Source organism: Pyrus communis, chromosome 3 (assembly GCF_963583255.1).
Source record: "Pyrus communis chromosome 3, drPyrComm1.1, whole genome shotgun sequence".
NCBI classification, from domain to species: Eukaryota; Viridiplantae; Streptophyta; class Magnoliopsida; order Rosales; family Rosaceae; genus Pyrus; species Pyrus communis.
The window spans coordinates 7,661,909-7,675,271 of record NC_084805.1 but is presented as its reverse complement, the minus strand read 5'-3'; the positions used below and the strand labels follow the sequence as shown (position 1 = coordinate 7,675,271).

General features: G+C 37.2%; 2 protein-coding genes across 2 annotated transcripts; one reads left to right on the top strand and one right to left on the bottom strand.

The window, feature by feature from the left end:
• Positions 1–3,685: 3,685 nt before the first annotated feature.
• LOC137727738 (4-hydroxy-3-methylbut-2-enyl diphosphate reductase, chloroplastic-like) lies at positions 3,686–6,753 on the top strand. The gene is made up of 10 exons (XM_068466553.1): positions 3,686–4,059; positions 4,169–4,365; positions 4,582–4,761; positions 4,848–4,979; positions 5,098–5,172; positions 5,257–5,362; positions 5,452–5,546; positions 5,819–6,004; positions 6,174–6,260; positions 6,407–6,753. Exons 1-10 carry the CDS (start codon positions 3,801–3,803, stop codon positions 6,470–6,472), a joined length of 1,383 nt encoding a protein of 460 aa, XP_068322654.1. The 5' UTR covers positions 3,686–3,800; the 3' UTR covers positions 6,473–6,753.
• Positions 6,754–8,337: 1,584 nt separating this feature from the next.
• Positions 8,338–12,025, bottom strand: LOC137729758 (cytochrome c biogenesis protein CCS1, chloroplastic-like). Its single transcript, XM_068468778.1, has 8 exons — positions 11,510–12,025; positions 10,900–11,119; positions 10,697–10,808; positions 10,342–10,614; positions 9,913–10,178; positions 9,495–9,651; positions 9,320–9,403; positions 8,338–8,916 (listed from the first exon to the last, which is right to left on the bottom strand). Exons 1-8 carry the CDS (start codon positions 11,952–11,954, stop codon positions 8,761–8,763), a joined length of 1,713 nt encoding a protein of 570 aa, XP_068324879.1. The 5' UTR covers positions 11,955–12,025; the 3' UTR covers positions 8,338–8,760.
• Between the last annotated feature and the right edge of the window lie 1,338 nt (positions 12,026–13,363).

The following is a 13,363-nucleotide window of genomic DNA, read 5'->3' as shown; positions in this document are numbered from 1 at the left end:
AACATAGGGGGTTCATGCATCATGGGGAATGTTTTCATGCTTCACGGTCGTTTCAAATATTTTACTTTATTTTAAGCGTACTTGATTCGTAGAAAACAATAAAAGCCTTTGAATTTGTAGAAGATCCTTCTCAGAAAGCCGGAATTGCATCTCCAATGCGTTGTATCACGTTCAACATAGAAAAATTAAATTGAATCAATAGCATGTAGATCAATTCAATAAAATAATTAATCATAAAAAGAATGATTAAAACGTAATACTCCCCTAATTGAAAAGTAACCTAATTGAAAAGTAAATTCTCTTGTTAGCGCAACGTTAAGAGTGTGCTGATAACGTGTTGTAGACATAATTTACTGAACGATTATAGAGGCCATAGAGAGAGGAAGGTGCGGCAATAGTAGAGAGAAGAAAGAGATGTGTAATTGTGGGTGTGTTCTATTCTACGCCATTATACCTTTATTTATAGTAATAGAGAAGGTTAATTTCTTACCCTTTTATGATTACAACTCTTAATAGGTAATCAACTCCTAATAAGAATATAAGAGATATTCCAAAATATACTAGGATTTACATAATCACATTCCTAATCTAATAGGATTGCAACACATATCAATTTTTCACAATCATTAGTTTTTTTATCTTTTTTTTTTTTTTTGAGCAAACGATATTATTTACACTAAGAAAGAGGGGTGAGTTTAGCCTCACAATGGGCTAGCGATAATGTAGTTCAAATTCACCTTTGGTGAGAATTGAACCTAAGACCTCTCACTTACAAGTGAAGACGAATATCACTAGACCATAGTATTAAGTAGCTTATCTTATCTTAACTTCTTTAAGTTTTCTATTCAAAATAAGTCATATGTCTTGCACATAATTTGTGTTGTTCAGGTTATTTTGGATATTTCAACTCCTCACTCCTCTTCTAACATGTTGACTTCGAGAATAAAATATTTCTAGGGCCTCTTAATAAACGAAAAATGGGGTTGATTTGTAGGATCCATTGATCTAAGTTTTTCATTCGAAAAGGGTCTAAAATAACCCTAAACACATTAATGGAAAATTAATGACAGATCGGTCAAAATTTTAATTCAATTACATGCGATACAAAATGACTTTGGGTTTAATTTATGATTTTGAGTGGGGAAACTATGAGAGGCAAGTACAAACCAGCTAAGAGCAAGTCCATCTGTTCTGCCATGGTCAAGGGCATGGAGAAGCTAGAGTAATTACTATTCACGCTGAATAATTGCCTTATTATGCGTTCATCCTTGCAAGAATCTCCATGACAATTATTATTCACAATTATTATTTTCTTTTGGATGCCTAATTAAATCATTTAATAATTATCGGATGCCTAATTAAAGTTTAGTTAACGCTCATGTTTTTTTCTTTCGGATGCCTAATTAAATCATTTAATAATTATCGGACAGGTGAGACTAATTTTAAATAGGTTGCTCAAAAATCACCATGTGTCCTTAGAAAACATACAAAATGTTTTGTGTGAGACCATGATTTTTCAGGGTTGGAGTAAGGCTGATTAGAATACAAACACCTTAGAAATTGGGGGTCACACACTAAACAGCTCCAACTAGGCTGAGCTGCACAAACGGACTAGCTATGCCACAAGATCCTGTATTCTAGGAAGGCAGGCAAAGTCTGCCAACTTCATCGAGATTGGCCATTCTCTTGTTCTGCAAAATATGAAAATTTGATATGAATGGGGATCCTATAAGTTTCCTATATTCTTAGAAATTCCTACAATCTAGATATTGGCATGCACTGTAAGTAATCACACTCCTAAGAAGATACAATATCTGCTCCTAGATATCTTCTGGGATTCCCTATGTTTATTACAGATTCTATATCCTAAAAGGACTCTCTTATCGACTAGTATAAATGCACATTTCAAGTGTTCATCTCTGGTAACATAATTATCGCATAATTTATTCTCTTGTTTACTGCCAGAGTATCACAAATTGTTTATTAACTTAACCGTCGGAGAGCCTTTGAACCATACCCCACCGGTGCCTAGGTATCTTACAATCGTTTACTCTTTTACTGGTGGGCGAGTTTGTACATCTTCTTCACACACGGTTCTTGATACTCTCGGTGAGAGTGAACTCATATTCTCTCGACCAAATAACTCTGCCACAATCATGTATGCCGAAGAAAGTTTAGTTAACGCTCATGTTAACACCTCAACGGAAAACAATTTACTTAACGACGCCTTTACCACCCTAGGTGCAAGCAATGAGGTGTCGGACCCTTCAACCGTCCCAGGGAATAACGGGCAAGCAATGCAGTCCTAGATTATAATTAAGTAATTAACCTAGGTTTTCAGCAAAATTTTGTAACCGAAAATCCTATTTCCTTTTCCATCTATTACGGACTTCTTTGACACGATAAAATACACAAGCATGAAAAACTACAGTCATCAATCATGTAAAAAAAAACAATTTTAATCATATCAACAATTAACGGAAACTACGAACGGACTAGTGTAATTTTTCTTCGGTTAATTATAAAATCAAATTCTTTTGTTTATGCTTCTAATTTTATTTTAACCTATAAAATAAATTTAGAACAATATAATAAATACAATTATTTAGTAAATTCGTGCATAATAAAATATGCAACGAAAAACACATTACAACTATGTATAACACATACTTCGTTGATTAACCATGACTCTGATACCACTATTGGGCTACTTTAGTACGTGTGTGCGGAAGCGTGGAAAGATGACTTAAGCATATATAATCCAATTTACATGTATGATTAGCGGAACTTTAGATTCCGTTTAATCTTATTAAATTAATCCATATGATTTAGGTTAATCGACGTGCTTGTATTCATGTCAAACAATTTTAAGAACATATGCATAAACTTAAATTAAGCCTAGAATTGCAACCTTTAGATTTCATATGAGGATGAATTCGTTATTGAGGCTCCTAAGTGTAGCCCTCTACTAGTATCCACAGATGAGTCTCCAGTTGGTTAAACAAGAAGAATTGCTACGTCCTTCTCCTCCAATAGGTGCGGCGGCAAGGGTGTGCTTCTGGTGTTTTTGTTTTTCAATTTCTATTGTAGTAACTAGTAAGGTTTTTTTTATCAAACTAACTTTTTTCTTAACGGGTTGAAACAGATTATTCGCGTGTAAATCCATTAAGAAAAGGTTCTTAATGGGAGACCCGATAACGACCTGATTAGTTATCGCATTGACAAAAAATTCGTTATTTTCGTGTTGTGTTAACGGGTCGTGTAATAAATTGTCAAATTTAGTTTTTACCTATCACACATCATTTTCAATTTCCGACCGTCTGATTAAATGAATTAAAAAAAATTGATAAAAAAGGAATTAACAAAAATATGTGAGACTAAAAAGGATGTGTGAATTGTATTGCATGACCCATTTCTATATAATAACTTCTGCATCTTTCCTTTTCGTTTTCAAGCCAATCCAACAAATTTTAGAGAAAAATTCTAATCCACAAATTATTTTGTTGTTCAAATTTGTTTAAAGGTCGGAGCCATTAACGGTGTTTACAAATTTGTTGGTACATTCCAAAAGCGACGTGTTCATAACACTTACGCGCACGATTCACGCAACCTGCCCATTTCGGTAATTTGACACGTTAGGAATCTAAACGACGACCAATAAATCCGATCCTCCACATAAAACGACAACGAAATATTCATGGATCACAAGCACATCGCGCTCTAGATAAACCGAACACCACCATTGCCAAGTGCCAACGACCCCCACTATCTCTCCACGCGCCGCTCTCTCTCCCTCCTCCATGGCGATCACTCTCCACCTCTGCCGAATTCCGCCGCGTACCGATCTCTTCTTCTCGGAGAGCCTCACCGGGAAGCCATCTCTCAGTTTCCGGAAACCTTTCTCCGTCCGATGCTCCGGGGACTCCTCTTCCTCCGCCGTCGAGTCCGACTTCGACGCCAAGGTCTTCCGCAAGAACCTCACTCGAAGCAAGAATTACAACCGCAGAGGCTTCGGCCACAAAGAGGCGACTGTCGAGCTTATGAACCGCGAATACACAAGTGAGTAATCTATAGACTATAATCAGCTGCAGCTACTCCTCAGAATCAGTAATTAAGCAGCTAATGAGTCGATTAATTCATTTTAATTGTTGAGTTTTGATGATTTAAGGCGATATTATTAAGACCTTGAAAGAGAACGGGTTCGAGTACACCTGGGGAAACGTGACGGTGAAGCTCGCCGAGGCGTACGGATTCTGTTGGGGCGTTGAGAGAGCCGTGCAGATTGCTTACGAGGCCAGAAAGCAGTTCCCCGATGATAAGATCTGGATCACCAACGAGATCATCCACAATCCAACGGTCAATAAGGTCGCTATTAATTTTTGCAATTTAATTTGGTTTAATGTCATTCATTTTATTTGTAAAATATATCGAATGTATTAAAAAAAAGTTAGTTAATTATTTAATCAATTTTTTTTAGGTCAAACAATAGATTTTGTTAGATTAATTATTAGATAATGTAAGGGCTTAACAAAGTGCCACTTGCTAATTATTTAATTAATTGAGTTGAGATGAAATCGGCAGAGGTTGGAGGAGATGAAGGTGGAGAACATTCCAAGAGAGGAAGGGCAGAAGCAGTTTGATGTGGTGAACGAGGGCGATGTGGTCATTTTGCCTGCTTTCGGAGCCGGAGTGGATGAGATGCTCAACTTGAGTAACAGGGATGTTCAAATTGTTGACACTACTTGCCCCTGGGTTTCCAAGGTTGGCATTTTACTTTTAGTCCATCGACATTTTCGGCGAAAATTTAAATTGGGTCTGATATGTTATGACGATGTTTTCGCGTGAAGGTTTGGAATACTGTGGAGAAGCACAAGAAAGGAGATTACACTTCGATCATTCATGGGAAATATTCTCATGAGGAGACTGTGGCCACGGCTTCTTTTGCCGGGAAATACGTTATAGTGAAAAACATGGATGAGGTATACAAGTGTTTCGTACTTTTTCGTAGATTTTCTGGCGAATTTAAAATTTTTAGCTTCAGTTTATAGTGCTTCTCTTTGTCAAGCTAATGAGTTATTAATACTAATTTTATTTCAGGCAACATATGTGTGTGACTATATTCTTGGCGGTGAACTTAATGGGTCTAGCTCGACTAAAGAGGCATTTATGGAGGTGCTGTTTTGAGTTGCTTATATGGATTCAATTGGTTTTGTATAGTATCACGCAGTGTTGAAGTGTTTTTGTCTTTGTATGCAGAAATTTAAAAAGGCACTTTCTCCTGGGTTTGATCCGGACAGAGACCTGGTAAAAGTAGGCATTGCAAATCAGACTACGATGCTTAAGGGGGAAACGGAAGAGATTGGTTAGTCTTTGAAGTTATGTTAAGTTAGTCCATCATTTGGTGAACAGATTATTAGGGTAAATAATGGACTGCCTCTTTCAATCTAACAGGAAAATTAGTAGAGAGGACCATGATGCGTAAGCACGGAGTGGAAAATGTCAATGACCACTTTGTGAGCTTCAACACAATATGTGATGCAACTCAGGCAAGTTCTTTCTCTTGTTCATGGCTTTTCTGGTTAGAATCTTATTAGATTTCTATTAGAACAATGTGTAACCATGCCTTGTCTTTTATCCTCTCGTAAGATTGTATTTATTTTAATACCCCACAGCAGCAGTTACGTGCACACCCTTGCGAAACTTTTGCCATTTGGCTTGAAGGCAGGGTTACTTTAAAACACTTGCTCACCAACAGTTTTGTATACATTTTTTTGAACGTTCCGAGAGATTTAAAATGTGATATGTGTTCCGTTTATAGGAGCGACAAGATGCAATGTACAAGCTTGTTGAGGAAAAGCTTGATCTTTTGTTAGTCATTGGTGGGTGGAACTCGAGTAACACCTCTCACCTACAAGAAATTGCAGAAGAACGTGGAATTCCCTCGTATTGGATCGACAGTGAGAAGAGAATAGGCCCCGGAAACAGGATAGCTTATAAGCTCAATGTGAGTCTCTGAAGCCATAGAACTGCAATTTAGTTTGTTCTGGTTTACAAAATTATGTTATTCTTCTTCCAAAACAATAACAGAAACAAAACTACCTTATTCCGTTATTCGTTGTCTTTCCTATATGGCTTTGTACTTATCATACCTGTCTGTGGTGTTTCTTTGATAGCATGGCGAGTTGGTCGAGAAAGAGAACTGGCTGCCTGAAGGTCCCATCACAATTGGAGTGACATCTGGTGCCTCTACTCCAGATAAGGTAATTCTTATCTATGTGAATGTTATTTGAACCACTAAACCGCATTTGCTGAAACTTGAAAGCCACGTGAATCCACGTTATCTGCCTGACTTTTAACTTCGTAGCTTAATAATTGATCAATTCAAATCCATTTGGGTTTCTCCCAGGTCGTTGAAGACGCTCTTATCAGGGTGTTCGACCTCAAGCGTGAAGAAGCCCTGCAACTAGCATAATCCAAGTTAGGCATCATCGCTTGATAGTTATATAAGCAACAGGAAAGTGTACTGTATCTTATGTACCCTAGAAACGTAATTGTTGCATCTTGTATGATATTAGGTCGAGGTTCCATTGTTGTACCTTGTATGTGTTAATGTGCCTTGATTTGAGACCTGTAAACTCAAGTCCAAATTCCTCAATTACGGTCTCGATGTAACCGAAGTTCTACATATGAGATGCCGTTTTCACGATGGACAAAATCTTGGGTGCAATCAAGTTATATCTCCTATTTTTATCACGTGACATGCTGCTTCATTTGTAGGCCCGTTGATATTCATTTTCCTTTTGAATTTCCACATTTTGTGAAACTGATAATTTGTTTGATAATTACTTCTAATTTTAAGTTCTAAAAGAAAAAACGAAGACTAAAAGCACTTAACAAACAAGTTTTCAGTTTTTAAAACATGAAAATTGAAAACTAAAAATGAAATGTTTATCAAATGGCCGTTAAAGAAACCTAAAATGGGAAGACAATCAAAAGCACAACTCCTCCAAATGCATTCACATTTCGTCAAAGAAACGATCCATTCACAACTTCGGAAAGGGAAGCAAATAGGCACAGATTCTGGGAGCTACATTCACGTACATTTAGGGTAAAGTGCCGATTTAGTTCTTAAACTGTCACTTTACTGAAAATTAGGTCCCTGGATTATTTTTTTAATAAAATAAGTCCCTAAATTAATTAGAAATTGCTAAATATTATCGAATCTTTTGACAATGCAGTTTCATAACAAGTTTTGAAGATTTGGAGCATCAACACTTAAAAACAGTTTCCTTATAATGTTCATCATATATATTGTCGTAAAATGCTTATTTCTAGTGTTTTTAGGTTTGGTGCAGAGATATTAACATTATTTTCGGGATCATCTTCAGGGTCAAGGTCTGCGTGAATAATCAAATCTTCAAGTATGGCGCAACAGGAAAAAAGCCGGTCCATTGAGTGAGGAAACACGACATTAACCTGGAGAAACTTCAGACTAGGGAAACAAGTTACTGAAAAGAATAACTGAGTTCAGACTCAGCTTCAAAGACACCAATGTTTTGCACATGTAAAGGCTCTTGGAAACTCAAAAGGTAGGAGTGGTAAATTTTGCTTGCGCAGGACTTCAAAAGGGACATGTATGTTTGTCACTTAATACTATGGTTTAGTAGTATATTTCTTTACCTGTAAGTGAGAGATCTTACGTTTGAGCACCGTGGATAACGACTTTTATACTCTCATAGTATCAAAAGAAAAAAAAGAAAAAAAGAAAAATGCTCAAGTTCCTCTCAATAAGGCTGAAATGGAAAGATCTAAGCTAGATCACATTGGACAACTTGTTTCCAATCCTACAGAGTTTCAAAAAGAGTGGTTTGAACTTTATCGCATTGCACCTACCCGTTAACTTGACTTAGCCCACCGTTACAATTAGTACAGTAAAACCTTTATAAAGTAATATTCATAACGGAATAATCTCTTCAAAGTCATAAAGAATTTTCAATCCAACTTGGGACCAGTTATGTGTTGAAATAAACTCTATATTGTAGTAAGTTATAATTTTTCTTGATCTTATCCTAAGGAAACACGTCTTTACGTAGTTATATTTGTCAATGAGTACAAAAATATGCAAGAGATAAAGTACTTGGCGTCCAAAAAATCCTATTTAGGAAATACAACATTCAGTAAGGATAATATCTATTAAGTAATAACCTCCCTAAAGTTATAAAATTGGTTTCGTTTTAACAATATAACATTGGAGAGGTTTTAATGTATTTGGATGGATATTTTACTGTTGTAATGCGTTGAAACCTAAAAGAACAAAACGAAAGAACGCAACCGAAGTCAGTGTAAAGAATAGTATCCTTTTCGAATCCAATGAGGCTCAACTGTTACAATGTGTATCGTAAGTTCGATAGTTGTAGGAGAAACAACTGTACAAATATAAATAAATACATACAACTTAAGAGCTTCGAGTTTGCACCAGCCCTGGAAACCATACTGTCATTGGTATAATGCTGGTAAGTATACATATAAAAACACAGTCAGCTGCTCTGCCGATGTGTTGATTTCTGCTTCGAAAACAAAGTTTAGGTTGAAGAACGGCAGCTCAACTGCTCCTCCAATGCGCAGAATTATGTTTCATAAGTTTGTAATGAATGCTCTCTTTTTGTTTGAAGTTCTGTACAATCATTTTAAACTGGAGCGATATCTGGATTTGACTTCGGTGGTCAGAGAGCAGCTATTCCATCTTAGATGCTTCAGAAACTAGCCAACAGTGCTATCTGATTGCCTGGAAAGAGATGAGTTAACTAGCTCTGGAACCCTATCAAGCAAACGGTTCATCTCCTCTGGAAATTCTCCCTTTGCACGGTTAGTTTTTCCTCCTACGATCACTGCTGTTCCATCTTGTAAGGCCCAAATCTTTCATTTGTGCAGAGTAGAAAACAAAGAAACATAAGCATATATGAATAATGTGGGGGAACAGTTTCAATAATCACAATAATAATATCTAAAAAACCGAAGAAAGAAATATCAACGTAACATATAGGCAGACTGCACAATTAGAAATATCAACGTAACATCAACGCATCTATGATACGGTCCTGAACTACACATACTTCTGCATTGGAAAATTCAAGTGATCCTACAATACCAAATTCCACTATGATAGAGACAGACTGCACAATTAATGACACCAATTTCATGTAAGCCTGCTTGATGAAGACAAATATAAACCATTTGAACCATCATCGAACATGGGGCACATGTTTACTGGTTTACAAACACATAACAGTGACCTGTACGATGTATAATTAAATTCTACCTGTGAATGAGAAAGAAAACTGATGCAAGTAGTAAGCATTAGAGCACCAAATCCAGCATATACAACAGGCACTCCTGGGTCAGTCTGATAAGGACAAGGTTTAGTTTCAAGGCTGAATGAATGCAGTTGAAGAAAAATGTATATTTTTACGTATATAAGAACAATTAGTTTTCACCTTCAAGTCAAGACCGCTACTCCCAATTGCATCTACAATAACAATTTTGTTGCCATCAATTTCAATTGGAAGCTTGGAACTTGGTCGTCGGACTCCAGCAAATTTTCCTTCTTGATCATACAGGACAATTGATTGTAGATCCCGAGCAAGCATTGATCTGAAATTAGAGAAAAGAATGCAGATAAGCAACAACTGGAAACAATAATCTGCCAGCGGAGATGTGGCCCCTGCCGCTCCTTTTATAGATGTAGGGGCAGCGGAAATAAAGCAACCTGTAAAAAAGCTTCAAAAACTCTTCATCCCAATTCAGCCTTGGGTAATTGTTTGAAACACTAACAAGAACCCATTGGGAATTTAGCTTCCTTATTCATGTCTACTAAGGTACAAGAAAAGATATAGCTGTTAGAGAGTCACATACATTCCCTTGACATTAGGAGCATTAACATCGCCAATGGGTAAGAAGGACCCATAAAGCTTCTTGTCTCCATTTATCTTAAGAGGTGCCATCGCCAAATTGAAAGGTCCTTCGTTATCCTTGAGTACTTGAAGTGCTGAAATACTCCAATCTGTCTGGTAAATCGTGATCCCTCCATACCTTAAAGGGTTATTTACACTTATTGTTTTCCTTAGCACCTCCTTGCCGTCAAGGTCCAATAGTGAAAGATCAGTGTAAAACTGTGATACCTGAGACATAAACGAGGGGGTGAAAAGGTAAACCACCTAAGCACTTAGCATTACTGATTGAGCACAACTTGGGAGATGATTATGTCATAATAAAGTTTATGATTTAAAACATGTGAGTCAAAAGGTAGCACAAAACAAAAAAATAGAGCACACAAACATTCACCTCACCACTGTCATAGTAGTTCATGTAGAATTTGTTGACATGAACCTCTGTATTAAAAGACTCAGTTGGAGTAGAGAGAAACCCAATTGGGCGCATCACATCTCCTACAACAAAATTCAAACCCTGAGGAACCATGACTGTTCCTTTGAAGCTCCCGCTTGCACTAAGAGTTCCACCTACCATTATTAGCAGCATTGCTAGATGTACTCCAATAGGGGCAAACCGACCAGCCAGCCCCTTGAAAGCATATAAAGAAGGCCCCTTCAAGAATACCTGAAAGGATCAAGAAAACCATAAGGAACACGTAGCTATAACTATAAGGAGATAAAAGAAATTCGGGAGGAAGTATTTACACCTCATATCCAGCTCCCATAAGGACAACGCCCAAATCTTGAACTGATGCTCTTGGCAAAGAGTCCGAAAATCCCTGCTTGTGGATGGCCTCAGAAGATTGCATAAAGTTCCATCTGTTTTTCCAATTAAATCCATGGTTAATAGGGCAGTGGGCAACCCAATTTCAGTTAGGGAATGATGTAAAAATGAAAAACGAAAGCAAACCTTCTCGCAACCTTGACCAGGGGTATTTGCGTAGTGTAAGTGCAGGCCATTAGTGATGCACCGAGGAGAGCCAATAGTGAAAGGAAAATGGGGGAAGTGAACATGTGGTCAAACCCAAGGGTGAGAACCCATCTCCAAGTGAAAATTCCCAACACTGGATTACTTTCAGGGTATTTATCGAAATAGAAATCCGGGGCCTCACCTTGATCAATGAAAGTTCCTGCAGAAGCATTGCATCCACGTAAGGCCAACTTACAATTCTATATGAAGTTAAAAACAAATACCTCATTAAAAAAAAAAAAAAACAAGGCATTGCTTACAATTAGGCGCATTACGAAAAGGGCATTTCGTATCAACTTTATTTTCTCAGGAAAAAACATAATTATCCAAAATAATTAAATCAAATTTGATTTCCATCTCACGGTAAAGAGCCAGGGAAACAGGCTACCTGGACTAAAAATTCAAAAAACCCAAAATTAAGCAACTACTAACAAGCATTAAGCACCAGCAAGTAACCCAATTAAGCAAACAATCAACCAACTAAAAACCCAAAAGCAAAAATCATTAAGCTGCTTATTCAAAGATAACAAAACCCAGAAACTCAACATACCCAGAGCCATAAGACCAGCAATGGCAAACATTTCTCCAATAGCCAAAGGCAGATAAGACAGAACCGAAAGAACCCTTCTAGGAAACCTTTTCACCAAACCCATCACCCCAGTCCCACCCCCTGACTTCACCGGAGCTTCCTCGCCTCCGGCGGCGTCGCCACTCTTCTCCACCAGAGGCGGCGGCCCTCCTTCGGAGAGTATAATCTGCTTAGTTATGTTGTTGCTTTTGTTCTTGCTCTTCTTGCTGTCTTGAGGGGTCTTCAGCCCACAAGTGGTGGTAACTGAGAGGGAGAGAGGTGGTTGCCGGAAGGAACGTCTATGAATTTGGGAAGTGTGGGGAGAGAATGTGGTGAGTTTGAAGGGGCAGTGGAGGAGAGGGGCTTTGAGGAAATGCGTTCTGGGTAGACATGATTTGGGGACTGTGGTGGGGTTTAAAAACTCCATTGATGGAGCTTCGTGAGAGCTCGAGTGTTATCAGATCCAGAGCAACTGTTTCCGTTGAGGGAGTGAGGTGTAACGACCGGTACTTATGTTAGTTTATCCTGAAAGGAGATGTTTATATACAATTAAACTATTTTGGGCCTTTTGAATTGGACATGACATTCGTGCCGTGTTTTCTGAATTGTGTTGTTTTCGTAACATATTCGATCATAAATTGTGTCATGTAACATCCGTTAAAATAAATAGGTAATACGATTTGATCCAAATCAACTTGTTAATATTAACAGATAATATGATCTAACTCATTATCCATTAAATAATACTTAATATATCAATAAATAATAAAATAAAAAACATAATACTAAATTAGTATCTATATATCGCTAGTGACCCTTTACCACAATGGTGAAAATGTGTTAAGTCCTTACATGACAGTGTGAGTTCAAACTCCATCGTTGCCTAACGTAATATCTAATCCAATAAAATCAATCGTTTGACACAAAAAAAAAAAAAATATATATATATATATATATATATATAGTATCGACATTAATTATAAAATATTAAATGCTTAAAGATATGCAAAATAAAAAGAGTATTTTTACTTTTAATAATTAATTAATTTTTTTTTTAAGGTTGTGGAGCATTTATCAAAAGCCAAAGGCAAATTTGGAAAAATAACCAAAGTTTAGACCCGATATGGAATTATAGCCACCATTTTAATTTTATGATAATTATAACTAAATCAAACTTTTAAACAAAATGAGAAATTAATCTTCATCACTTTTTTGTTTTCACTATTCACTTTGCACATGCAATTTCGTATTCTTTCTTCATCCATTGCAAAATATATCAGAATGTATGCAATTTAGTTAGTGAAACACCAAATCCATTGCAAAATATTCACTTTGCACATGCAATTTCGTATTCTTTCTTCATTGCTAAGCATGATGTCAATAGCTACTGAGTGCGCGAATGCATCGTCGATGATCATCTCATTCCTATTCCAAACCTCATCCAATACTGCGTAGTGGACCAAGATTTTGCGATTCTCGGGAGGCCGACATGTTTCGTCTGAAACATTACCGTAATCTAGAATAACCTCATGCGTTGGAACAGATGAGTGAGAGATGCTCGGATTCAAACTAGGGTTACTAGTTAGTGTCATCTTCCTCTTTCGAGGTTGTGAATCCTTTGAACCAAGAGGTCTACCACGCTTCAGGGTTGGAACAGATGATTAACTAGCTGCCAATATACCTTACTGTGTGGAAGGTGAGGCCTCCCCACCTTCGAGGGCGGTCCGGCCTTCCCAGGCAGGTTGTTGACGTACGCGGGGTACATATATCCTTGCAAGTGCGTTTGCAGCGGGTATATGTGAACTTGTCACCTTTGCTAGATCATTAAAACTATCT